Source organism: Neofelis nebulosa, chromosome 7, assembly GCF_028018385.1.
Source record: "Neofelis nebulosa isolate mNeoNeb1 chromosome 7, mNeoNeb1.pri, whole genome shotgun sequence".
In the NCBI taxonomy this organism is placed as follows: domain Eukaryota; kingdom Metazoa; phylum Chordata; class Mammalia; order Carnivora; family Felidae; genus Neofelis; species Neofelis nebulosa.
Window position 1 is genome coordinate 116,325,918 of NC_080788.1, and position 27,573 is coordinate 116,353,490.

Here is a 27,573-nt window from a genome sequence, read left to right on the forward strand (position 1 = left end):
AGACAGGGTCTAGATAAATAAATGAAAATAAAAAATTAGCTCTGGTCCTAGAAGTCATTATGGTAGGTGTAAGATACAAAAAATTAATTCTGAAGACCACGTATTATATAATACCATTTATATAAAATGTCTGGAAGAGGTAAATCTATGGGTAAAGAATGTAGCTTATTGGTTGCAGGGTAGAGGTGGGAGTGACTGCTAATGGGTATAGAGTTTCTTTTTGGGATCATGAAAATGTTGATTGTGGTAATGGTTGCACAACTCTGTAAATGCACTAAAACCCATTGAATTATATACTTTAAATACATAATTATACATTTAAACTGTAATTGTATGGTATGTGAACTATGGTATGGTATGTGTCTCAATAAAGCTGTTGAATTAAGAAAACACAAAATTTGAAAACAATATTTTTGGGGGCTTATTTATTTTGAGAGAGAGAAAAAGAGCAAGCAGGGGTGGGGCAGAGAGAGAGAGAGAGAGAGAGAGAGAATCCCAAGCAGGCTCCATGCTCAGCAATGAACCCAATACACAGGGCTGGTTCTCACTAAGGTAAGGTCAGTCATGATCTCAGCTGAAATCCAGAGTTTGACACTTAACGGACTGAGCCACCCAGGTGCCCCTAAGACAATTTTTGACTTAAAAAAAAGGGTTCTTCCACATTAGAATCTCTAAGTCTAAATTATTCTTTTTTTTCTAAGCCTATACTATTTAAAAAAAAATTTTTTTTTTTAATTTTGGAGAGAGAGAGTGCACAAGTGGGGCAGCGGGGCAGAGGGGGAGACAGAGACAGAGAGAGAGAGTCTTAAGCACACTTTATGCTCAGCACAGAGCCTGTAAATCTAAATTATTCTTAACCCTCATTTTAAGAATTATCTTTTCAATGGCATAATAATGTTTAACCTAGGCTGTGAAATACCACCCCAATGTTGCAGGTAAGATGAGTAAGACCCACAGCAGAATGTAAAGAGGCTTTTGCTCAGTTCTGTAGGAGGCCTGTGGAGCCTCAAGCAGGAGGGGAAATGTGGGAGAGGAGAGGCTGGGGAGCCAGCATTTACAAAGGAAGAAAAGGGATTCACCCCGCATCCTGTAATAGAAAGCAGAAAGAAATACATGCTAAACTGAGGCTTGTCCAAGATGCCATAGAATGGAAGAAGGAGAGCAAAGGTGGCGAGGGTAAGTGGGAAGGACATTCCAGGCCCAGGGAATAGTGTGAGCACAAGTTCTGAGATGTGAAGGAGGTAGCATGTTTGAGGTACAGAAGGGGTATGTAGGGTGTATGGAAGGATGGAGAAGACTTAGGACAGATTGTGGAGAGCCCTGGACACAGTCCTTGCTTGGGAGTTTGATTTCATTCTGTGGACACTGGGGGCACCCAGGGGACGATTTTTAAGAAGTGAGTTACAGATCTGCAGAGGGTCTAGGAGCCATTTTACAGTGTGAGAGGTGGTGAGTCTTGCATGAAGTCACTGAGCTGAGCTGGTTAGTGGCCAAAAGCCAGGGGATCTGATGGCTGGCCTAATCCATCTTCCGTTACACCAAGCTGCCTTTGTAGGTAATCTGCCCACCTTTTTTTCCTCTCCATTTGTCTTCTCTAATTCTTCTTCCACCCTTTCCCTTGTCCCCTTCCTGGGCCTTGGGTGTGCCTAGTGTGTACTTGCAGCCCACACAGGGTTGCTGAGCTCTGTTGCAGATCCAGGCCAAGCTAATACTTGCTTTTCAACCCCCTGGTGGTCTGGGTAGTGCAACCCCAGTGGAGAGGGAAAATGAGGAGGAAGGGAGGGATGCCCAGCAGGAAGGCAAGAGAGAAAGAAGGCAGAGCAAGGACAGACATAATGGAAAAGGTAGCTACAGTCACAGGTTCTGTGGGGCCTAGAAGGGGAGGGTTCCTTTGGGGATGGGTGCCTGTGCATGGGGTGGTGAGGAACACTCTGCTTGTCTGGTTTGAGCTACCTCAAGGACTTGCCCTGTTAATTCACAGCATCTTCTCAGAGCACCTACTAGAACTGGGTTTGCTGAGAGGTCCTGTGGGGGGAGTATCCTGTCCAAAGGGCATCTGGGAGAAAGGGCTTGCCTGACCCAATCTGCAGCTGGAGCCTGAATTCTCAGGTAGGAGAGCTGCAACATTTATTGAGCCAGCGAGCATCTCTGAACAGGCACTGCATGAGGCCCTGGGGCACAAAGACAGTAAGTCACCATCTTGGCCATGAACGGGCCACAAGCCCTGTAAACACCCAAACAGAGGACTTATCTCCCAGGGTTGCAGTGAGATCACCAACAAATGATGTAGTGATACAGTGCACAAACTGTTGGCATAGTATATGCTGGAAAACAGCCCAAAGGGGCAAGGCTCAGGATGGGAAACAAAGTTAGGAGTATGACAGGGTCCTAGCCCTGACTCTGCCAATTCTTGCTTTTAACCACTGTTTTCTCAACCTTGAGATCCATTGAGTGCTTTCAGTATGCTGAGAAATCACTTCGGAATGCTTCTTAAAATAGATCCCAGAATCCGATCCTAGCTTTACTTAATCAGAATGGCTGGAGACTATCCCGAATCTGCATTTTTCAAGCCCCCACCCCCACCCCCCGCCCCCAACCCCGGGACCACTTGGAGCTTGTTCATCTACGCTACACAGTCTGGGAAGCACTTCTGAATAGGGAGATAATGATCTGCATCAGCCCTAGGTCTGGCAAGCGATTCAAGACCTAACAAGGCAACCAACGTGCGTGGAAAGTGCCCTGTGAACCTGAGAGCAAATTATTTGCAAATAATAGTAATCCAATAATCCTAGTAACATCCCAAATATCTACAAAATAATGATAGTAAAAGAACTGGAGAGCGCACTGCAAACGCGGCGCAGGCTAGGTCGGTACCACGGCCTCGGCCACTCCAGCGCAGTAGGCGTGACTGTCCCTTTAAGCAGTCCCCCGCGCCCGCCTCCCCCCGTCACGGCTCCAGGCTCGCCTCCCGCGGGCGTGCGGCCCCTCCGGCGGCGCGTGCGTGCTGGCAGCGGTCGATCTGCAGGGCCTCCCAGCGGGGCGGTCCCGGCGGCGCGACGCCGGCGCTTGTTGCGTGCGCGCCTGACCCCGCCCCTTGCCCGCCCCTTCCCCTCCCCCCGCACTCCGCGGTCCTCCCCCGCCCGCGCGGTACAGCTGGGCCAGTGACGCGGGAGCTACCGCCGCCGCCACTGCCGTCGCCACCGCGTTCCATTCTCCTAAGCCGGCGACAGCGTCGCCCCCAGCCTCCCACCGCCTTCTCCCGCAGCGCGGGCCAGCGCCAGCCAGACCAGGCACGCAGGGCCTCGCCTAGACCCGAGAGGGTTACGGGCGCGCGCAGGCGGCAGAGCGGATCCCGGCGCTGCGGAAGCTTCGAGCGCCCCCCTCGCGGAGGTCGCGGTGCCGTTCCCCGGGTGAGTTGTCACTGCGGCCCGGGGGCGGCGGGGCCAGGCATTGTGTCACTGGCGCGCCCCGCGGGCTGTCAGGGGCGCCGGGCTGGTGCGCACTGCTCTGGAGGGACGTCGGGGAGCCCGGCCGGCCGCCCGGCGTCTGCTGCTGTGTGCGCTGGCCCCGCTGTCACCCGGACGGCCGCGCGAGGGGCCGGGAGGGCCACCGGGGAGGCTGACCCGGCGGCGGCGTGGGCTGCGCCGAGGCCGGGAGGAGGACCGGACTGCCGGTCTTCGGCTGCGAGCTGGTGGCCGGGACCGGGGCGCGCCGCCTGGCCTCGCCCGCCGTGGGGGTCGTGCTCCCTGCCCGGGAGTCAGGGCGGAGACCACACTTTGCGGGTCGCGGGAGAGAAGGTAGGCGGAGGCCCTCTTTCTTATTGCTGTTATTTTCCCCTCGGGCCGACCAAAGCCGCCGGTCCTGCGCCGGGCAGGGTTGGCTTGGCGACGGTGGATTTCCTGAGGAAATCTTGGAGCCCGTGTGTGGGAGCATCGGAGCTTTCTGGAGCCTCCGCGCCTTGTCTGGTCTTTAATCTCAAAAACTTTACTTATTATCCGGGCTGAGACTCACCGAAACCACTTCCTGTTTATATATGTAGACTTGCTTTCTTACTCCTGGCTTTTGGGGACTCCAGATATTGGTGGAGGTCTGACTCTCCCGCGTCGTCCGGCTGTGGGGTGTTGAATTGGAAAGTTACCTATAACGAGGTTAGCATGGGGTGGGGGTGAGGTGGGACCACAAGACTCGGGAGGAAAGAGGAGTCACAATCAAGTCTTTGGCTGGCTAGGGGGAAGTTCATGTCTTGGCCCAGAGGCCTGATACTGCTGTTCCCACAGAACGTACTCTCTGTGGCAGGCGGCTCGCAGGGCTTTGTTGCTCTTGCTAACTGGGCTTGTGTCAGCTCTGTGCAGAGGTGCAGTGAAACTACCCAGTTCACTTAACTGGAGGAGGCATTTACTCCCTTTCGAGATCTGCAGCGGTAGGAGTACGAAGTGTCTTTCCATCCTCAGCAGTGGTGAATTCATTTCTTGCTCTTTTCATTCCTCTGGTTTAAAACATATGTCTGAAGGATGCACACACCTTTTCTCTTTGGGGAATTCCACACCCAAATTGTCACCATCTAGTGGAGGCTAGTAGAGACATGTTCGTGGCATTGAGTTTTGAATTTTCTGGGCTTTGCATTTTTAGCTAGATGCAGATTCAGCCTGAAATGAAAATTTTCAGTTGGTTGGGTGGAGAAGCGGAAGTAGGTTTACCTCCCCCTCCGTAAAAGAGGTGTTTAATAAAACAACAATAACAGCAACGATAGGAAGAGTTCTTGAGGACTGTGTACCAAGCTTTGTATCAAGAACTACTTCCTTGATCTCATTTAATAACAGACTTTTGTGGTAGATATTGTTTTATATATATATATATATATATATATGTTTATTTTTGAGAGAGAGAGGCAGAGCACAAGTAGGGGAGGGGCAGACAGAGAGGGAGACACAGAATCTGAGACAGGCTCCAGGCCCTGAGCTGTCAGCACAGAGCCCGACCCGACGTAGCCCTTGAACTCACGAACTGTGAGATCATGACCTGAGCCCAAGTCAGACGCTTAACTGACTGAGCCACTTAGGCGCCCCTAGGTATTGTTACTGTTCCCCCCTCCTTTTTTTTTCAGTTGAGACCAAAGCCAAACAAATAACTTGCCCAGAGTCATAAAAGTAGCTCATGGTAGAGCCCACACTTCAACTGCTAGATTCTACTGTTAGCTTCTAATTTGCTTGCCATTTGGTAAAATTAAAAATGGAGTATTTCTAGAACTTTTTCAAAGCCCTACTTCTTCAGGCTCTTTCTCATATCATGAGCATCCATAACTCTCCCAGGTACACATTTATGGTATGTGCACAATAATCATTTGCTTATTTATTCCTTCATTCAGTATTCACAAGTATTTATGTGATACAGAATGTATGCCCGGCACTGTGCTAGGTTTTGGAGATACTGCAGTGAGTAAGAATCCAGCCATGCCCTCATGGAGTTCGTGGTCTTTAAGTCAGTGTATTTTGGTTTATGTTGTTAATTTTCATTGGCAACCATTTGCTGCTTAAGGAACTTCTGTCCGGTAAGTTAAATTAGAGGAGACTACTGGTATGAAGCCTGATAGATAGGACTTCCTGTCCACAGAGTGGCTTTTTGGATACTGTAGTAGACAGGGCATATGAAACAAATCCTCACCTATAGCTAGATCGGGGGGGGGGGGTATCAGGTCCCTGGGTGCTCAGAGTAGGACTGACTCCCTCCCCCCACCCCCAAATGTGTAAACCCTGAGAGCAAACCCAGTGTCACATGGCAGTGTTCATCTTATTTGCTGAGGCCTGCCTTCTCAAAGCCCAGAATTTAGGCAACAGAAAGAAGAAGAAAGGTAGAATGAGGTGTTACAGATGCAGGCTGGCAGATGAAGAGACCTCAGCACTTTGTTTGGTTTCCTGGCAGGTGTCCGTTGTGTGGCGGCTGAACTTGTGCTCTTATGTAATGGTGCATCTCCTGGCAGGGGATTTCCTCCTTTGCTGTTGCCGGGGCAGCAATTTCTACAGCTACCCTCCCATTCCATACACACATAGGTACTCTCTGAAGGTAATAAGGCATCTGGCTTTTCAAAAGTAAGAGCTTATTTCAGGTTTATTGCTCCTAAGCATTATTTCACTCCCTCTGTACTTTTCCGTCCTCCTGATAAAAACTTGCCTTATGTTTTAAATTTTTCCCGTGCTCTTTTCCCATATCCTTAGCTGTTTTGACAACCAGATAACTATGCTTGCTACAGTTGACTCTTAAAGAACACGGGATTAGCAGCACTGATCCCTCTGCAGTCGAAAATCTATGTATAACTTTGACTCCCCTCAAACTTTGCTCATAGCCTACTGTTGACAGGAAGCCTTACTGATAAGATAAGCCGTTGATTAACACTTGTTTTGTATGTTACATGTATTATATACTGCATTAGTACAATAAAGTAAGCTGGAGAAAAAAGTTACAAAGAAAATCACAAGAAAGAGAAAATAACATTTACAATACTGTACCGCAAAAAATCTGCGTGGAAGTGGACCCACACAGTTCAAACCAGTGTTGTTGAAGGGTCACCTGTGCTGGTGCCTGTGTCTGGGCTCAGAGAATGATATCTTTAAAAAAAATCCGAGTCACTTAATCTAACTCATTTCTGTACTAAAACCAGTGAAACTGTGAAGTCTTTAGCAGAACTGCTTGTGGGCTGAGAAGGAAGACCAGAGAGCGGATATGCCGTTTTTTTCCCCTCTAGTTCCCCTGAGAGGCAGCCCGGGACTGTAAAGCCCACCGGGAAGCCTGAATGTCAGCAGACCCCCCCCCCCCCCCCCCCCCAGTACTGGTTGTGTAATTGCCACGCAGGAAGCATTTTACTGAGTTCCTGACGTGACATGTGGTCTCCTAGTTGAAGCTGATCAGTGGGATTCACTTTCCTCCTTCTGTCTTCCTGGACAGTAGGAAAGTCTTGTTGTTTAGAGGCATTCCTTTAAGTAGTAGGAGGAAGAACAAATAGAGGAGAAAGAACACATATTTGAAAGCAGACTTGAGTGTTGAGGATTAGGACAGTTGGGTTAAGGGTAAGCATTAGGACAAATACGTATATGATAATAGAGACTCTTTTTCCTGGATTCTCCTCAAGAAGGCTTCAGTCTTGGGGCCACCCACATATTCCACGATAGTGAGATTTCATTGAGTGGAATGGTTTTTAAAAAAATAATATATATTTTTAAAGTTTATTTATTTTGAGGGAGAGAGTGCGTGGGGAGCAGAGGGGCAGAGAGAGAGAATCCGGAGCAGGCTCCACGCTGTTGGCACGAAGCCTGACGTGGAATCCAAGCTCATGACCTGAGCCGAAAACAAGAGTCAGACGCTTAACTGACTGAGCCACCCAGGCACCCCTAAAAAATTAACATTCTTAAGTTTTGGTGCCACATTGCAGGAAAGTTGGAAACTAGATCAGTGAGAAAAAAAATGCCTGTAGTGTGGGAGGGCTGTTTTCATACAGGTAGAAGTAAAGGATGCAAATTGAGGTTGGGGCTGAGGGTTTTGTGATGGTATTTATTTGAAGCTGTTAACAGCTGTGAATCTGAGACCAGTGAAGCAATTTCAGGACAGCGTTGGGGTGACTGTCCTTGAGCATCAAGATCTGTTCACTCCCACTCTGGCTCAGATTCAAGGCAACAGCCATTGTTCCCTTATAAGTTGCTTATAAGTTCGTGTCTTTGTGTAAAACCTTTATTTGAAAAAGCAGAGGTGCGGGGGGAAAGAGGTACCTCTTATAAGGCTTAGATTTTAGCAGTGAAACCTGTCAGGCACCTGTGGACGTTTCCTTTTTTTGTGTGCTCATGTGTGTCTCTGATGGTGTCCTTTTTCTTTCCCTTTTAGTCCTTTGGCCTAGAAACCAGCAGGGTGTCTCCATTTGCTCTCTCATCCTCTGATTCTTACCTGAGTGTGGAAGTCTCCACTCTGCTGGTAGACCTCCAGTGGTGCCGAGCTGGGTCACTTTGGCTGTGAAAGGCCACCTGTGCTTCTGTCGGGGCTTGGGGACACTTGAGTCTCTGTGAAGGTACTGGTATGGCAACAGTAGAAAATGTAGCGACTGTAGTGAGAACTGGACAGGTTTCACAGGCAGGCTCTGCTGTTGTCTGTGATGTATTCTCTTTCCTGGGCCCTTACATCTCAGAAAAGGAAAATAGCACCCTTGAAACATCTGAAGGCTGCATGCCAAGAATTCATGCAATACTCCAGAAACAGGGTATTATTGAAGCATTTTTCTCAAGCAGAAACATATGTAGTTCCCAGTTACTGTCGCCAGTGTTAGTAGACCCTGAAAATTACCTGATAGCTGTGTGTGCCCTTAAATGTACTTTCCCGTCTTATACTCCCCCTCCCACACGCACGTGTACAAGTGCTAGACTGGTTTTTTGTTTTTTGTTTTTTGGTAGAGCTCCATTGCTTGGTTTGAGGAAAGTTAGCCTGGGTTCCTGAAGACAGAAATAGGTTCTCAGGGGTTTGCAGACAGCAGAGTTCGTGACTGACAATTCTTTGTTACTCAGAAGAGGAGGATCTTTTGTGGTGAAAAATTCAGTGACTCAGGATTCTTTTATCCCGTAGTTGGAGATTGGACGTAAAACCTCAGAGAGGAGATATAAATAGGGGCTCTTTCCCAACCTCCCCTTTCTTAGCATCCTTTCCGAAGGAGGGGGAAAGTTTAATCTTTCCAAATCCACCCTCCTGCCAGCGTTGACTTGCCTTCACCCACAGAAGTGTAAGATCAGAGCATGGAGTTGGCCTGTGTGTAGACTGTCTTTGCTAGGTTTTTGGCTAGACTAGGCTTGGGCTTTTGACAAAGCCAGTAAAATGAAAGCGGCTTCTGGGAATGGGATAGGACTGTTTATCCCATTCTTCCTTCTTTGGGCTGTTCTCAGTAGATCTCAATAAAGTAAGTGGGTGGAAGTTTAAAAAGGGAACTTGAAAAAGAGAACAAGGTGATTTTGCTTATTCATTTTAAGTGGTAGCCTAGGCAAACTGTCAGGGAGAAGACTGGGGCTACTTTTTTTTTTTAATTGTTAATACACTGGGATAAGATTACCGAAAGCTTGGAAAATAGAGGGGGAGAAAAAAAATCACCGTGATTCTCCCATCCTACCACAAACATCATTTCCATCTATTCTGCTTTTTCTTTCACTTGGGAATCCTGGTGTGCATTTAGTTTTGTATTCTGTTTTTTCCAGTTAGCATTACACCATAAATATTTTTCTGTAACGACATATAGGCTTTATAATTATTTTTATTTTTAATGGCTTTATAATATTCCATCAAATAGATCAGCTGTGATTTAAATAGCCTCTCACTGGGGGCACCGGGGTGGCTCAACTGGTTAAGGGGCTTTACTCTTGATTTCAGCTCAGGTCATGATCTCAGGTTCATGAGATCGAGCTTGAGTCTAGTCTGCTTGGGATTCTCTCATTCCCTCTCTCTCAAAATAAATAAATAGGGGCACCTGGGTGGCTCAGTTGGTTAAGCATCCAACTTCAGCTCAGGTCATGATCTTAGCGATTCGTGAGTTCGAGCCACCCATTGGGCTCACTGCTGTCAGCGTGGAGTCTGCTGCAGATCCTCGGTCCGCCTCTCTCTTGGCCCTTCCCCTGCTTGCACGTGTGAGCTCTCTCTCAAAAATAAATAAACTTAAAAAAAATAAACTTGAAAAAATAAAGAAACATGAAAAAAATAAATAGCCTCTCATATGTCTAGACTATTTTTTTCTTTCTTTTTTTATAATTTGTTTTGAGAGAGAGTGCGCTCATGTGTGCACACACACGTATGGGGGGGTGTTGGGTGGGGCCAGGCGCAGAGAGAGAAGGAGAAAATCCCAAGCAGGCTCTGTGCTGTCAGCTTAGGGCTGACTCAGGCTCGATCTCAAGAACCAGGAGATCATGACCTGAGCCGAAATCCAGAGTCAGATGCTTAACCACCTGAGTCACCCAGATGCCCCTGTCTAGATTATTCCTAAGATTTGCTCAAGGCGATTTTTTTTCAGAGGGGTCATTTCATTTGTCATAATTTTTAAAAACAACTTTACGGAGATGTAATTTATATATCATAATATTCACTCATTTAAAGTTTACAATCCAGTAGACTTTAGTATATTTACAGAGTTGTACAACTGTCACCATATTCTAGTTTTAGAACACTTTTATCACCCCAAAAAGAAACTCCATTAGTGGTCACGCCCAGTTCCTCACAATCCCTGTAGCCCACAGCCACCACTGATCTTTTCTCTCTACAGTTCACCTGTTTGGACATTTCACATAAACAGAATGTGTAATTGGCTTCTTTCGTTTAGCATAATGTTGTTGAGTTTTATCCATATTTTAGCATGTATCAGAACTTTATTGATAAATGATCTGTTGTATAGGTATATCACATTTTGTTTGTCCATGCATCAGCAATGTAATGGACATCTGAATTGTTTTTCTGGTTATTATAAATGTTGCTGTGAACACCGATTAGTATAAAGTTTTGTGTAGGCATATGTTTTCATTTCTTAGGGAGGTATTGTATTTTATTTTTTAAAAGATTTGATTGATTGATTTTTAAAATCTCTGTGCCCAATGTGGGACTCAAACTTACAACCCTGAGATCGAGAATTGTATTCTCTACCAACTGAGCCAGCCAGGTGCCCCTCTTAGGGAGATATTTTAAAAGCTGCATCCATATTTCTACTTTAGAGTTAACATTTTACTTGGTTATACAGTTTGTTTGGGGAAGAACAGTGTTATCGCAGAACCTTTTGGTCCTGTGTTGTTGAGGATATTGCCCTGAATTCAGAAAAGATGCTACTAAGAAAATGAAAGGAAGAATTATGTGTAAGAATATAGCATTGTTTCTAGGGGTGCCTGGGTGGCTCAGTCCGTTAAGCTTCGACTCTTGGTTTTGGCTCAGGTCATGATCTCACGGTTCGTGGGTTTGAGCCCCACATTGGGCTCTGCACTGGCAGTGTGGAGCCTGCTTGGGATTCTCTCTCTCCCTCTCTCTCTGCCCCTCCCCTGCTCACTCTCTCTGTCTCTGTCAAATAAGTAAGTTTAAAAAAAATATAACACTGTTTCCAAATCTTCAGTGCAGAACTTTAAACAGTAGTGGGAGTTCACAGATGCAGTAGTGCCTAAATTCAGTGCACATGTACTGCTGCTTAAAAAAAAAAAAAAAAAAAAAAAAAAGGATTATCAGCCTGAAGTCTCAGTTCTAAATTGCGTCATTGTGTTTTATGGAGTGAACTTTACCATGAACCCCACAGAGCATTCCTTATCAAATGTAATTTATAGTTCTCAGAAGCTTTTCCTTTTCTTATGAAACATTCCATGCTGGGGCTGTGTGCACCTGCTTAGAGGCTTCTGGTAGGCTGGAATGGAGAGCCAACCATCAAGGTAAAGGGGAGGGAGAGGGGCTGTGAGTGTGGTTTAAATATAGGTCTGAGAAAGACTGCTCTTTAGAGCAGCTCTTACAGGGCTCTTGCTGGTGGACCTCAGTTGCACCTGAGGTTAAAAATATAGCTCATGCCAGACACAAAGAGGAACAGATGGTACTGCTGGGAGTGTCGTTTCCTCTACAGGACCTACCCCTGGGTGGTTTCACACCATACCAGCCATATGACTGAAATAATGCAGTGCCTCCTTTCGCCCTTGTCCTAATTAGAACTACTAGCATTCATGATCAATAGCTGTTCTTGCTTTCCTGACTCCTGGTTCACTACCAAAAGCTCTTGAAAGTATGTGTGTACAGGCCACCTAATTTTTTTTTCTTATCAGAAGATCAAGATGCTTCCACCCCAGAGAAATGTGGGGCACAGGGCACGTGCCTTTTGTCCAGTAAGCCAGACAAAAAGTAGGAACTTGAATTATCTTCTCTTGGACCTGTATTAGTTTCCTGTACCTGGAGCCAAGCTCAAGGATCTATCCTTCCAGAAAGTTCCTGGGTGTATATGTGTGTAAATGTAAATGTATGCAGCCATAACTTCCCTGCCACAGTTTTAGAATTTTTTGAGTGTTCTCTACCTGGTAATGCAAATTCTGTTCCCAAGTCCTGGGGGAGTAAGGTAATACAAAATTCTTACCTGAAGATTAAAATTCTTGAGTATAGTATCCAGATATTACCAAAACTTCTTGAACAGCAAACCAAGTATGTGATGAGAGAGACTCTAGGTTCATTAGATGCTAGAGTTGGAAGAATGGGACTTTGGGGATAGTCTCCTCCTACCTCCTCACTTTATGGAAAGGAAGAATGGGAAATGCGGTGCTCAGCGCCGACCTCCCTGAGTGGTGACGGGGCCAGGGGAGAACCCAGGCGTCCTGATCCCGAGTCTAGTGCTGTTTCTTCCCCTGTACGATCAACTTCTCTCTCCTCTGGGCTTGTCTCAGGAAAGGGCATTGGAGTCCAGAACAGTGTATGGCTCATACTGTTTGGAACAAATTCATCTCCTTTTTGTGATTGTGGTTTTGAATCTAATAGTGAAATTACAAAGAGGAATGAGTCGTTAAGTTCAGTTGCGAGGAAGAAACTGGGCATTGTTGTGCTTAGGTCGGCCCTGCTTAACTATTTATCTCTGTACTGTGTGCTTCCTTGTAATTAATAAAACACCACCTGCTTTAGACCAATGGGATGTGTTCTCTGAGTCATTTTCCCCTTTGGGTCCCCCCTTGACCAGGTGGGACAGTGGCAAGTGCTGGTGGCATCCTAGATGTGGTAGTTGGGAACATGCTGTCTGGGAGGGCTGATGCTCCCTGCCCCCACCCCATTAGCAATCCAGAACCCTTCATAACTGTGATTCTGATTGCAGTGTGAACACACATCTCTAACTGTATTCCTAATCAGTCTGGAAGGAACCAGGCTTCTTGGGCTGAGGTTATGTATGCTAGCTTTCTCCACCCTAGAAAGCCGGTGAGCAGTTTTATGCTCAGTGGGTACAGCTTTTTCAGTTGGCCTGCTCAAGACATTTTTAGAGAATTGACAAATGGTATGTTAGCTGGTCCACACCTTTATCAGTCCTTGATTCTCATCTACCTGCTAGGTAGAAACTGTGCTGTGGGAAGGCGATCTACCTCCTCATTTCAGTCCTGTGGGGATTTTGCTTATTACACAGTGGGATGGCAAGAAAAACAGGCTCTGGGTTTCATAAGAGTTCATTGGTCCATCTTTTTTTTCCCTTTACATGTACCTTCAAGTCATAATAATTTGTCAACTGATAATCTGGTTGGGCTGTGATGTCAGGCTGGTGGGAGTTAGGTAGGTGGTTGGTGCAGAGACCAAAAGGAAGTAAGTCTGGTTATTTGCTTGACAAGTATTTAGTGAATGCCTGTGGTTAGTGTTAGGTATACAGTTGTAAACAAAGAACAAAATGGACACAGTTCTTGCCATCATGGCCTTAACTGTCCTGGAGAATACCCATTGGTTATTTAACTTGAAGTATAGCATTGGAGGAATCTATTGTGTAAAGTAGACTTTCAATTTGATACTCTGAAAGAGTCACTCTTTTTCAGTGACCTCTGTGCTCCCATCCAGCAGTCATCCTGGAAGAGAGGTAGGCTTGAAAAATATCCTTGGAGAATCCTCCTGGCATTCCAGGCAAGAAAGCAAATTGCCTTTCCCTGCAGAGTAAGTTAGGTCTAGGAGTTTGGTCTGCTGTGAGGATTCCTGTTTACAGGCTTTATTTAACTAATCATTTTTTATTGTGCAAATGTTTTCTGACCCTGAAATATCTTCTTTTTAAGTACTTTATTTTTTAATGTTTATTTATTTTTGAGGGAGAGCATGAGTGGGGGAGGTGCAGAGAGAGAAGGGGGACAGAGGATCCAAAGTGGGCTCTGCACTGAGAGCAGCGAGCCTGATGCAGGGCTCATACTCAAAAACTGGGAGATCATGACCTTAGCCGAAGTTGGGTGCTCAACTGACTGAACCATCCAGGTACCCCTCCCCCCCCACTTTTTTTAAATGAAGGGAGAAAAGTGGGTCTGGATTCCACAGTGAGAAATTGGAGGAAGGGAAGTAGATCAATAGTGTGAATTCTTTAGGGAATCTTTTTTTCTCCCATCTCCCACAAGCCTCAATTTTAGATGTAAATATTGACTTGTGATACCTCTTTTCTTGATCTTTCTGTGGCTTTATAACCTGCTGGGGCATTAAAGGACCTAACACAATACTGGCATAAATAAAGCTCCCAATAAGCACACATCCTGTATATATTTTTTACCTCTATCGGTAGCCATCTCTGTTGGCCCAGTTTTCAGGCTTAGACTGGGAGTCTCCGGAGGTCATTGATGGTCTTGTCCACTTCTTTGTACTCAGCTCCTGGATTACTTGGTTGATAAGTGATGGACCAGGTATAAAGGATTAAAGTCAAAAAAGTGTGAGAGGGCAAGGTGACTTTGAGGCCAAGAGCCCTGATGACAAGGAGTCAAAGAATGGTATTATTGATGGAATTCTAAAAAGAGACATTTGGAGGGGGACCTCATTTGAGTGAAAAACAGATATAAACAAGACGATAAAAAGCGGTTAACATTCACGAGCTTTACTCTGGTGGTAGGAAAAGAAGACTGCTCAGAAACCATGGAGGTGGGAGGAGGTGAAGGAAAGAGATGGTACTGGAGGTTTTTCCAAATGTTTTAGCAAGACCAGTGAGAACCAAATTACAGGATCCTTTAAGAATTTGGACCCGAGCCATTGCAGTACATTGAGCTCCATAGAGACAGCGCTGGGGCAAGTGAGAGCCAGACGGGCACTGGGCGACTCTGTGCCTCGCTGAGGAAAATAATTAAACATGGGCAAAGGAGATCCTAAGAAGCCGAGAGGCAAAATGTCATCATATGCATTCTTTGTGCAAACTTGCCGAGAGGAGCACAAGAAGAAGCACCCAGATGCTTCAGTCAACTTCTCAGAGTTTTCTAAGAAGTGCTCAGAGAGGTGGAAGACCATGTCTGCTAAAGAGAAAGGAAAGTTTGAAGACATGGCAAAGGCGGACAAGGCCCGTTATGAAAGAGAAATGAAAACTTATATCCCCCCTAAAGGGGAAACAAAAAAGAAGTTCAAGGATCCCAATGCACCCAAGAGGCCTCCTTCGGCCTTTTTCTTGTTTTGTTCTGAGTATCGCCCAAAAATCAAAGGAGAACATCCTGGCCTATCCATTGGTGATGTTGCAAAGAAACTGGGAGAGATGTGGAATAACACCGCTGCAGATGACAAGCAGCCTTATGAGAAGAAGGCTGCGAAGCTGAAGGAAAAATATGAAAAGGATATTGCTGCATACCGAGCTAAAGGAAAGCCTGACGCGGCAAAAAAGGGAGTCGTCAAGGCTGAAAAAAGCAAGAAAAAGAAGGAAGAGGAGGAGGACGAGGAAGATGAAGAGGATGAGGAAGAGGAGGAAGATGAAGAAGATGAAGAAGAAGAAGAAGATGATGATGACGAATAAGTTGGTTCTAGCGCAGTTTTTTTTTCTTGTCTATAAAGCATTTAACCCCCCTGTACACAACTCACTCCTTTTAAAGAAAAAAATTGAAATGTAAGGCTGTGTAAGATTTGTTTTTAAACTGTACAGTGTCTTTTTTTGTATAGTTAACACACTACCGAATGTGTCTTTAGATAGCCCTGTCCCGGTGGTATTTCCAATAGCCACTAACCTTGCCTGGTACAGTATGGGGGTTGTAAATTGGCATGGAAATTTAAAGCAGGTTCTTGTTGGTGCACAGCACAAATTAGTTACATACGGGGATGGTAGTTTTTCATCTTCAGTTGTCTCTGATGCAGCTTATACGAAATAATTGTTGTTCTGTTAACTGAATACCACTCTGTAATTGCAAAAAAAAAAAAAAAAAGTTGCAGCTGTTTTGTTGACATTCTGAATGCTTCTAAGTAAATACAATTTTTTTTATTAAAAAAAAAAAAAAGAATTTGGACCCAAGGGGCACCCGGGGGGCTCAGTTGGTTGAGCGTCTTGATTTCAGCTCAGGTCATGATCTCATCGTTCTTGAAATCAAGCCCCAAGTTGGGCTCTGCCCTGACAAGGGAGCCTGCTTAAGATTCTTTCTGCCTCTGCCCCTCCCTGCCTCAAAATAAATAAATAAACATTTAAAGCTTTAAAGAAAAAAAAAAAAAAAAAAGAACTTGGAACCAAGACCAGAATTACCCTGCTAATTTTTAGGCACAGGTCTTTATTTCTAGAACTCTGTCCATCTTTTAAAAGCCTCAGGAGGCATTAGTCATGCCCTAAATCCAACCTACAAGTGTTTATCTACAGTTTGGCCTTATTTACTTAATGTATTTTTAGCATCCACTGTGAATCCTGTTATAGTCAAGGAAGTAGTTAGTAGTGGGACACCTTGTTTCTGTTTGTTCTCCAGAACCCAGCTCTTTTGGGGGTGGTTCTGTTACTTCTGGAATTATAACATGTAGTTGTATGGGTCATCTCCTTTGAAGGTCTGTGCATGCTTTGGAAAAATCACATCTTTGGGGCACCTGGGTGGCTCAGTCAGTTAAGCATCTGACTTCGGCTCAGGTCATGATCTGTGGTTTGTGAGTTGGAGACCCACATCTGGCTCTCTGCTTAGTGCAGAGCCTGCTTCAGATCCTCTGTCTCCTCTGTCTCTGCTCCTCCCCCAATCTCTCATGCTCTCTCTGTCTCTCAATAAATAAACATTTTTTAAAAAGTGTAAGAGACTATAAAAAGAAAAATCATGTCTTTGAAAGAAGGGTTGCTCTCTACAAATGCTAACTGCTTTTCTTGGATATATGTGAGCAACAACAGAGTAACAGATTTCAGAGCCTTTGGTGTTCCTAGAACTTTCTGTGAATAGCAACAAGGCAGGTATTTTTCAAGCAGTGCGTCTGACTTTATTACATGAACAAGTATTTATTGAATGCTCTTTCCCATTTAATGATCTCCCCACAGGGATTCTTTTTTTTTTTTTTTTTTTTTTAATGCTTAACAATGTTTAGTGTTTTTAATGTTTAATAATTTTGAGAGAAGAGACAGAGCACGAGCTGGGGAGGGGCAGAGAGAGAGAGAGAGGGAGACACAGAATCCAAAGCCGGCTCCAGGCTCTGAGCTGTCAGCACACAGCCCGGGGCTTGAACCCACATGAGAGCAGTAAACAGTGATCAGTATGATCATGGCCAGAGCCGAAGTCGGATACTTAACCAACTGAGCCACCCAGGTGCCCCCTCCTCAAAGGGATTCTTTGCAGCACATAGCCCAACAAATGTTTTGTATTGTTGCTTCAGTATTTTGATTTGTCTTTTACACACAGATTTTAAGCCCCTTGAGGATGGAAGTGCTGGTTTAAGTCTCCTCTGTGTTCACTCTGCAGGCTGGGCATCTGTATTAATAACAATAAAAATTTCTTCATTTTACAAAATGCTTTCATGTAAGATGTCATATAATACTATGAGGAAGATTATAGTCCCATTTTACAAATGGGAAAGCCAAGGCCTTCGGTAACCAGTAGACATTTAACATCCGCTGTACTTGTAATTAGTGACACCAAGTCACCTAGGGGCTCAACGGACTCAAATGTTGGTACCTCCTGCAGGGAGAAGGAAACCTCCTGGAATTGCAGACTTCATAAATTTTAACTTTCTCATGGAAAACGTTATAACAACCCCTCTCCCTTTCCCCTACTCAATCTCGGCATAGGTACTCTCAAGGACAGTATGTCAGTATGTTTTTCTGTACCGATGGGACAAAAATGCGGAAGTGTATAAAATTTGAAAGGCAACTTTCATCTCCTAACTAAGGAAAAGCATTCCCATATTGGCCGAGGGACCTTTATTTTTATTTTCTGGAGGAGGGGAGAGGCCATAGAGTTAAAACCCTGGTATATAGAAATCCATGCAGTTTTGGTGTTAGAAGTTGCGTTTGGGGGTAAGCCAGAGAATGAATGCTGAGTTCTTTGGATTCTAAGGACTCTGTGATGGAGATTTTGAGCAGCTCTGTAAACACTGTTTCCAGAGGAGGACTGTCTGTGCCTGAGAACTCATGAGGGTTCCTGAAGGAACATCTTTGCTTTTTCTGCAGACAAGGGAATCGACAGTCTCCTATAGGTGAGGCTTGAACCCCTTTTCCCCACTGTCCTGCCCTTGTTTCCAGAGGCAAAGATGAGTCTGTGTGGGTGGTGAGGAGGTTGGAAGTGAAGGTCCCGCTTCACCCGTGACAGCTTAGATTCGGACAGACATAAAGCAGTGCTGATGTTCCTGAGGCAGGGTGTGCTTGGACAGCCCTGTTTTTCCCATTTAGTTTAGGAAAGTGGAGGAGTAAGACTGGCTGTGGGCCAGGCATGGTTTCCCCCTTTCCTGTGGTGAATGAAAATGGACGATTGTTTGAAGAAGTGGGTACTGAGTGGGAGACAAGTGGAGGATAGCAGGCCTTGGACTCAGAATGACCCTGCTTTCACTGTCAGCTCAGCCATTTTCCAGCTGTATGACCTTGAGCAAGTTTAACCTCTCTGGTGCTCATTTTCATTATCTATAAAATGGAGATGATATTATTAACACTATCTCCAGAAGGGTAGCTACCAAAATATTAATTACTTGCTGTGGGAATTTTGGGGTGGTGAATCTTGGGATAACAGGAAAACTGTAACTTGTTAAAGTTTCTTTTTGTATCACTTGAATTTTTCACTATTGGCACATAGAACTTAATTAAAAGTATCCCCTCATGGGATTATTAAGAAAATCAAATAAATTGGGGTATTTAAAATACCAGGTACAGGGGCGCCTGGGTGGCTCAGTCGGTTGAGCGTCCGACTTCGGCTCAGGTCATGATCTCATGGTCCGTGAGTTCGAGCCCCACGTCGGGCTCTGTGCTGACAGCTCAGAGCCTGGAGCCTGCTTCAGATTCTGTGTCTCCTTCTCTCTCTGACCCTCCCCCATTCATGCTCTGTCTCTCTGTGTCGCAAAAATAAATAAACATTAAAAAAAATTTTTTTTAAATAAAATAAAATACCAGGTACAGTGCCTGATAACTAAAAAATACTCAAATGGTAGTTTATTTGGGGAAGAAGTGATAATAATTCGTGGTTGACCCTTGCTTTTATAGTGTTAAATTTTCCTTCTGCCTTGTGTGGCTTTGGATAAGTCTCTTTGTTAAGCCTCAGCTTCTTCAACTGAAAATGGGGGTTTATAGTAGTATCTATCACATATAGGGGGTGGAGGAGACCTATCAAGAGGTTAGCCTCGTGCTAGTAAAGGCGTATAATTAGTGCTCAGTAAATATTAACTGTTATCAGCTTTATCCTCACAGCTACGCTGGAAGTGAGGTGGGAGTTATGCCCACTTCAAAGTTACAGAAAGTGAGGCGGAGTCATTTGGTGACTTGTCTTAAGGCCATATGTTGAGTTAGCAGCAGCAGTGGCCTTCTCTGTTAACTGCCCTCCTGCCGGAGTCCACACTGACGGCCTCACAGCCCTGAGTCTGCTCATCTCCTTTCTTCATCCCGGAAGGCCTGCACAAGGACGGGCTCAGCCTCTCTAGGGGAAGGCCTCTCTCCATACCACTTTGGTACTGCCTGTGACTTCCCACCTGATCCATAAAGATCTGCCTTGCCTGTTTGTGGTACTGATTGGGCTAAAGTTACTAGACCTGGTGGGAAATAGCTTTTGAGCTTTGTTGCTGTGGGCTCCTGTTCTGTGTGTTCACACTTTGAGGAAACCCCCCTCCCCCCGAAACAAAGAAAACAAAACCCTGACTGATTTCTGCCCAGAATTGTTTCCAGAAAGTGGGAGATCCTCATCCCCAGACTTAGGGGGTCAGAGCTGATGCCACCAGTTTCTCACCTTGGGTTTTGTACAGTACACTTCTCACCCTTCTTTGGTTTTCTCTTCATCGGACTTTATGACATTGGCCTCGCTCCCTTCTTCATAGAGGTCATGAAATACTTACCATTTGGTGAAAAATACAAGCAATGCAATGTCAAAAGTTTTATCGATCTAAATTTGCCTAGTGGACTGGAAGGAGTATACATATTTATACAGACTCTTGCACTTTATAGTTTTTATATTGTTTTTGTGTGTTCCAAATACATCTTTTTCCAAATTTGCATTTAGTGGTGGCTAGCAACTCTTGTCATCTGTATTTCTTTGGAATATATACTTGCTGTGTAGGTATTGCGTTCACATCATATAATTCCACAGCAGGATCTGAAGGGCAGTCACTTTTCAGTACTTATCACCAGTCCGGTCTCTGCACCTCTAGACAAGTCTGCTCTGATTCCCAGACTGGTTTCTTTTCCTTATTTGTGGCTGCCTAAAGGCCTTCAGTGAAGTACATCAAAGTGCTTCCTGTTGGCTTGGCAAAAGGAAGATCCTTGGAGGAGCTTAAAGGCCTCGTGGAAAGGACCCTCTGACTCTTCGCTAATCCGCTAATCACAAAATGAGACTCTACAGTGGAGAAGCCACGCGCCCACCCGCTTTGTGAAAGCTCCTCTAAAATACAAGTTTTTCAGCTATTTATCATGTTTCTGTCGTATTTATCTGGTTTTTGGAGATAGACCTGCTTAAATGAATTCTGATTGATGCATGGGGGTGCGGGGGACTAATGCCCCTTCAGAGTTACAGGCAGTGAGGCACAGAGAGATCTGGTGACTTGTCCTAGGGCCATACGTGGACTTAGCCAGGGTGGTGCCTGGAAACTTTGGAGGACATTCTCCAAGACATAAGAGAGCCAAGCTCCGGGTTTATCTCAGGCCTGATCACGAACCTGCAGGAGCAGCTTCCGAGCACTGGGGAGAGAGGAATGGCACACTGCCTTGGAGCTGTCATCGAAGATGCCACCTTTTGGGAACCATATTGTAGGCAGTCTCTGGCCTATGTGAAGTTGTGCCTGGGCCTTATCAGAAATGAACCAGATGGTGTTTCTAGTAAAACTGGCAGCTGTTCTTGCTGTCAGAATTAATTAAACATTTTTATATGTAAATGTGGAATTATGGGAATCTTTCTTTTGGGGTTTTAGTCGCATATGGAAGTGCTGCCTTTACCTTACAGAGGCCTTTACTCATCCCTTGCTTCTGGTCAGAAGTGACCCTCAGCTTTATGTCTTCCTATCCTCTCTGGTTACTTTCTTCACCAAATGGGACATTTGTGGTGATGGTGGTAAGGGGCGGATAATAAGGTAACCAGTCCTCTCTAGTGTAATTTGAAGGTTGCTCATGGGACCTTGTGCCCAGAATGTACCTGTTACATAGATAACATTGGTGGCTAAAGTATTCATAATTTGAGTGACTTCTTTGGGTTAAGACATTTGGATGTAGCACACATGATACCTAGGAACAGTGACAGTCACGGAAGCCAGAAAAGTTTTTCTTTCTTTCTTTCTTTTTTTTTTTTTTCGGAAAAGAAAGAAGAAAAAGGTGGAGAGCGCATGCTCTGTGCCAGGCACCGTGCTAGGTTCTGTATTTTTGTGGGTTTGTCTTCACTTTCTAGATCAAAAAACCAAGCTCTGAAAAGTTAAGTACTGTAACTTACTCTGTTGGAGCAAGAACCAAAGGCGGGGTGATTCCAGAGCCTGTGTTATTCAGGGCAGATAAAGTAGATGTGGGTTAGGAAGCTGGAGGGGAGGACAAGGTGGTGAGGGAGACAGAACAAAAACCTGGAGAGAGGAGGTCAGTCGGGGCCAGGTGGGAGCTGCAGCGCAGGGACTTAGCGAGAGAGGATGGCCCTGGGTGACGGTCTGGGAGGGAGAGGCTGGTGAGCAAAAATAACCCGAAGTGGAACAAATAAAGGTTGGGGTATCACTTGGAGGGGGGTATACTGTTGGATGATGGTGGCTTTTCCCTCAGGGAAGCTCTGGGGTCTGTTTGGGGTATGGAAGACCAGATAGTGTCTGTATTTAGGCAGGTGGCACTTGGCCACACAGGAAGCCTTTTAATCCCTGGTATTTATAGACTGGCCTGTACTCTAGTGAAAGACAACTCCCATTTCAGTTATGGAAGGCAGCATTATCTGCCTTTGAGATGCCGCATTTATGGATCCCCATTTGACCCAGCAGGAGGGGCGTGGTGATATGCCCCTTATATTATCCTGGCTCCCTCCTTCTTCAGAGGCTGAGCAGGGACACTTCTGTCATTTACCTCTAAGTGACCTCTGGCTGCTCCCTCTTCTGCAGATGCTTCTATTCCTCTCAAAGATGAGTTGGAGTCAGGACTGGGAAAGGTGGCCCTCTTGTCTCTCCAGGGTAGCTAGGAATTCCCTAGAATAATGATTCTGATTTGTTGCCCAGCTCCTTGCCCCAAGGCTAGGGTTGCTCTGTTTATACATACCATGGCCAAACCCTACATTCAGTCCAATTCAACACTGATTTATTGATACCTGCTAGTATGTATGGGGTGGAATACAAAGGTGACTGAGATAGGTCTCCAGTCATGAGGGGGATAGTGAGTAACGAGCTCCCGTGGTCAGGCTAGTTCCTCTTCCTTATCGCGGGAAATGCCCATACATTTTCGGTCTTGTCTAACTTAAGTCGTTACTGTGAGGACTGATTGTAGCAATAATGAATTGAGACTGCCTTGAAAAGTATAAAGCTCCAGATTCGTGTAAAACCTTCTTAATATTATAAGGTAGACTCATAATAAAAGATAACACGTATCAAGTGCTTTCTACATGTCAGGCACTGTTCTAGGTGCTTTATTTGTATTAGCTTATCTAATCTTCACAGCAGCTGTGAAGTAGGTTGCTTATACCCATTTCACAGTTGTAAGAATTGGATGTAAGAAATGCCAAATTGGATAAATACAACAACAACAACAATGTTTCTAGGATGGCATGGCTGGTAAGTGGCAGAGCCAGTTAATCTGAACTATAAACTGCACTGTGTGGCCTCTGTTAAGACCCTGTGGAAATCTGGGAAGAGAGGAGTCCCACCCCAAGGGAGGCGGCAGCCAGGACTTACCCTCAGAGACTAGAAAGGAGCAGGGAAAGGTCAGCCTGGTGCCCAAGAAAGCATTAGGATTTCTACACAACTTAATTAAATTACCGAAACTGTTTCTGAACTTGGAGCCATGTTTCTTGTATAGTAATGCAATATTCAAGATAATTTAAGCCAAGGAGGAAGGACAGAATTGGTGAGTGAGTTTACATATGCTCATGGGCACTTACTGACAGACTAAATAAAACACAGAGAGGCAAACCTTAAAGTGAATACGTCTTTATTCAATTTACAAATGAGGGCAAAGACTCAGGCAGCGTGTTTGCTGCTTTGCGTTGGGACTTCTAAAGAACACACTTTAAAAAAAAAAGAATTCTTCCCCTCAGCCTTTCTCTGTTGAAGTTTCCATTAAGGGTATCAGAGTCTGACCACTAATATGCAGTGTATCCATCTTTAGCAGTTATTTTCCAGAGAAATCCAGCTCATTTTTTGAGGCACCCTCTAGCCAGGTTATCTCAGATGTGGAAGATTGGGAGCAAACATATACACATCGTGGGGAGGGCAACCTCTCCGTTAGATGTATGTCTGTAAAGAGAGCTTTGGGAGTTAATGTCTCTAAATTCCTGTTTCAGTCCACTCCACTCTTTGAATAGCTCTTTTAACATGCCGCGCCTGTCTCGTTAGCAGTTCAGGGGAATTAGCCATCAACATCTAATGACCTAGTTCCCAGATTTCCAGCAGGTTCAGAAGTTTCTAGAATGCCCCAAAGGAATGTTTCTCAAAGTGTGCTTATACCTTGTACCTTGGGGTCAGTTCCCTTGTGGGTGTGGTCCTGGCGTTCACACAGAAAACGCTTCCCTCTGCTCGGGTTCTGAAGCAGAGCTGCAAGCCAAGTCCAAGCCCATCTCCAGAGGGTATGCAGCTGCAAGTAGCAGTATGGACAGTCTTCAAGGCTTCCTGTTTTCTTCTTATAATGAATGAGAATTTTGCCTCCTATTCCACATTATTTCCTCCTATCCAATTATCCAGGATAATTTTAATATTTAAAATGAGTTACACTAGGGGTGTGTGAGTGGCTCAATCAGTTAAGCATCTGACTCTTGATTTCGGCTCAGGTCATGATTCTCAGGGTGATGGGATTCTTCACCACTCCCCCATCCCCCGCCTCCACTGCTCTCACCCTCGCTCTCAAACACACACACACACACACACACACACACACTAATCTAACATGGAATAAATTTGAACCTTTATCAAGATTGTGTGCTGTGAAGTGAGACTGCTTAGTTTGTAATCTTGGTGTCATGAATTGCTAACTCTATGACCTTGGGCAAGTTATTTAACTTCTCTGTGCCTTGTCTAAAAATGGAGATAATACCTACCTTTTAAGGTTGTTATGAGGATTATATCAAATATTAGAAAATGCTTGGATCCATGCACAATGATTAAGCAGTCAAGTGCCAGTTAATGATGCTATTATTACTGTCCTGAAGGTCTGTGTCCCTGGGAGTATGGCATATGACAAACATCCCTCTCTCCATTGACACAGCCAGGCTATAGGCTTATAAAAAGGCCTTTTGCCACCTATAGGAACCCTAAACAGAGCACTGGGGAAATGCTTTGTCATAACAGATATTCTCAGGTCACACTCAGTTTTATTTTAGTTGTTTGAGGTCGCTGTGTGAAGCATGACTATGCTCAAGCAGTCAGAATCTATCACTGGTGGGAGGGAAGTGCTTGTTTAGAAAATGTCAGAGAATCCACCAAGTTCCTTTGGCTGATAAATGTTCTTCAGTCTGTACTCTTTTTTCTTGTTTAATAGTTAGGAAAGAGGGCTAAGTTGTACTTTTCCTTTATAAAGTACACATCTCAAAATTTGAAAAATCTCAAGTCATACTTGTTTCTTGAAGAAAGTTCAGGATGTACAGGTTACTAGCAGTCACGGAAGGAGAAAAGCACCTGTGATTTCCCTTCCAGCCGTCACCACTGTTCACCTCTTACTGTGCTCCTTCCTTCTGTCTAGGATGGTCAGGGATGGCAGAGTGGTTGGCAGGGTCTTGGAGAGAAGGACCACATTTCTGGCAGCCAGGGTGGCCCTCCTGTGGCTCAGCCTTACAGTGGACAGTCCCACTTTGGGACAAGCACTTGGCAACACCCTTGTCCCTAAGTGCCCTCTCCTCTTCAGAGAGGTTATGTTGAAGGCCAGCTACTTCTTTCCAGTGATGCTGCATGTTCAAGCATTTTTGGCCTGGGTTATGTTGATCCTGCTCTCCCGATTTTGTGCTCATTTTCCACATAGCCAGGTGGTGAGGGTTCTTGGGCCTCTTCTCTCTTTTCTCATGGTACTGGCTCTCAGGGTTGATGCTTCTCTGTCTCATCCCTCCTTTTCACTAAATGCACCTAGGGGGTTCTGCCACAGAGAAGAACTCATGGGGTGAGGAGAACACTGTCTCAAGGCTTTTTAAATGTAATGCTTCCTCCCCCTTTTTTTCCTCTGCCCAGAATAAAAGCTGCCAGTAAAATTTTAGTGCAGGACTATTGAGATATATTTATCACTGTTGTGATGGTCAAAAGAATTGTCAACTCTTCTCCTTATCGATCCCCTTCACTCCTTGCAAATGGGAATTACAGGAAATCACAACCAGCTTAAACGGCCGTGGGCAGATGGGAAGGATGGAATGTGTAACCCCCATTCCCAGAAACAGGAAGAATGGCTGAGCTGATTGACCTCAGCATTTGGCAGTCAGGGGAGCGAAAGCATGGCCTGAAATAATGTCACCATCTGGGAATTGAAACCCAAGTCTTCCTGCGCTCTGACTTCTTTGTCATCATGACTCCCCTCTCTGAGCCCCTCCTTTCTGGTCAGTAGACAGGCCCTGCCAGTTCTTTCTTCAGTAGGTTTCTGTCACCACCACACTGGCCAGACATCACCCTGTCTAGCCTCTTAGGCTGCTTTAGTCTCTCTTGCCAGGTTCATCTCCCATGAACGTTGTTCTCATCTCAAGTGTGATTAGGTAAGAGAAAGAAGCCTGATGTGTGTGGGCGGTAGTATTACCATCCTTTTCCATGGTGGCAGTGCCCTTTGGCACTAAGTATTCTGGTGCCTTTCACATAGTAGGCCTTTAGTGAACGTTTAATTGGCTTAGGTCATGTTTCTTGCTCAAGAACGTTCATTGGCTCCCACTACCTACTCATCCAAAGTAGAAGTTTCTGTTTTTCATGGCTGTACAGACTGGTTTCACTGTAAGTATTCAACTAAATGCTTAATACTGTGGAATAACCAGAGTCTGCGAGGTGATAGATACTAGAGAAACCATAAGAATTATCCCATGTCCTGGAGGACCTCAGATGGAATTTTTTTTTTCTGTTTTTCCCTGATTCTTGGCCTCTCTCCCCCTCCTTTCCCCACCTCCTCCACCCCCCAGTGTATCATGGTTACTTCAGCCTTCCAGCCCCAGCAGTTTCCTTTTTCTTTCTCTATATTTATTCAGCTTTCTAAGTTTTCAGGTCAGATCTCCCTTCCTTCCTTTTAAAGGTCCTCTTTGATGGTCTTGGTTCAGATCCTTTCTGATTTTTGTTTGCTTTCATTATTTTGTCCTTAATTTACCAGAAGTGGCTGCTTGTTCTTTCTTATTTTCTAAATATTCATACCTCACGATTTAGTATTCTATTGCATCCACATAGAGTAATGCAATAGATACTCCTGCCTTATTGTGTACCTTAATTGTTTGCTGTCTGGGTTTGTAGCCTCCCCAACTCCCTTGAAGGTTCCAAATGGGCTGGGGCCTGTGCCTTCTGTGCATGTTACAAGCAAAATATAGAGGACTGTCAGGAAATGATGCTACATGGGGTAGACAGAGGTGACCCATTAGAAGTGAGAGGTGATCTCACAATGTTTTGAGAGTGTGGTTCCTAGCAGGATTCTGGATGGCCTGGAGCAGAGCAGGGACTGGAGGCCCAAAGACCATCGAGGAGTAGTTCTAGGATTCTAAGACCTGAGAGAAAATGGCAAAGGCAGAAGGGTCAGGCTTGTCCCCCAAGAGTTTGTCTCATTCTGAGATTCTCTTGAAATCCTAGTTCACTTGGAAAATGTGTTCATACTAGAAGGCCACCAGGGTTCTTGGGGAATTCTGAGGCCAGATGCCTGTGTGGTGAATCTTCCCAAAAGGAGGGTAAAAGATGCTGGGCCATAGGGAAGCTTATGGCTTAAGGAAACAGATAATTAGGGGCAACAATGAACAAACCTGTTGGACTCAGCGTTTGATTTATTTGTGGTTAATGGGATTTGTATTGATTTCTCTGGGAAATTTGGGGATATGAATGCATTCTGCAAATATAAATATTTTGTCACTGATGGGGCTTACAGGGTTATGTTGATTTTTTCTGCTAATATTCGAATCTTGTGTGAAATTGAAAGCAGTGTCTTCCTTTTCCAATTTGGGCAGAATTGTAAGCATAGTGCTGACCCCCTCCTCAATCCCCAGTTTATTTCTCAGACCCACCCAGGACTGTGAAATAGGTTAGTAAATAACAGCTGTGGACTGGGACCAGTTTTAGCTAGCTGAATTCCCTGTAATCCAGTTTAAGTCTACAGGGTACATCTAAACTTACTGGAATTCTAGGTAGGAAGTGCGGTTGCAAAGGCAAAGCCATTTAATTGTAGCTTATATGAAAATAAAACCAGCT

At 45.0% G+C, this 27,573-nt stretch overlaps 2 protein-coding genes across 3 annotated transcripts in view; both read left to right on the forward strand.

Annotated features, from left to right (window-relative positions):
- The first annotated feature begins 3,113 nt into the window (after positions 1–3,113).
- Positions 3,114–27,573, forward strand: part of SUSD6 (sushi domain containing 6) — a 100,035-nt gene continuing 75,575 nt past the window's right edge. The window contains exon 1 of one of the 2 annotated variants that reach the window (XM_058739468.1): positions 3,114–3,410. The gene's annotated coding sequence lies outside the window, so the exon portion shown is untranslated. Of the gene's footprint in view, positions 3,411–3,448; positions 3,798–27,573 lie in introns of those variants that run through there. The other variant, XM_058739469.1, reaches the window with a different exon arrangement.
- Positions 14,699–15,539, forward strand: LOC131517416 (high mobility group protein B1). The gene has a single exon (XM_058739472.1). The coding sequence runs from the start codon at positions 14,798–14,800 to the stop codon at positions 15,443–15,445; it is 648 nt and encodes a 215-aa protein (XP_058595455.1). The 5' UTR covers positions 14,699–14,797; the 3' UTR covers positions 15,446–15,539.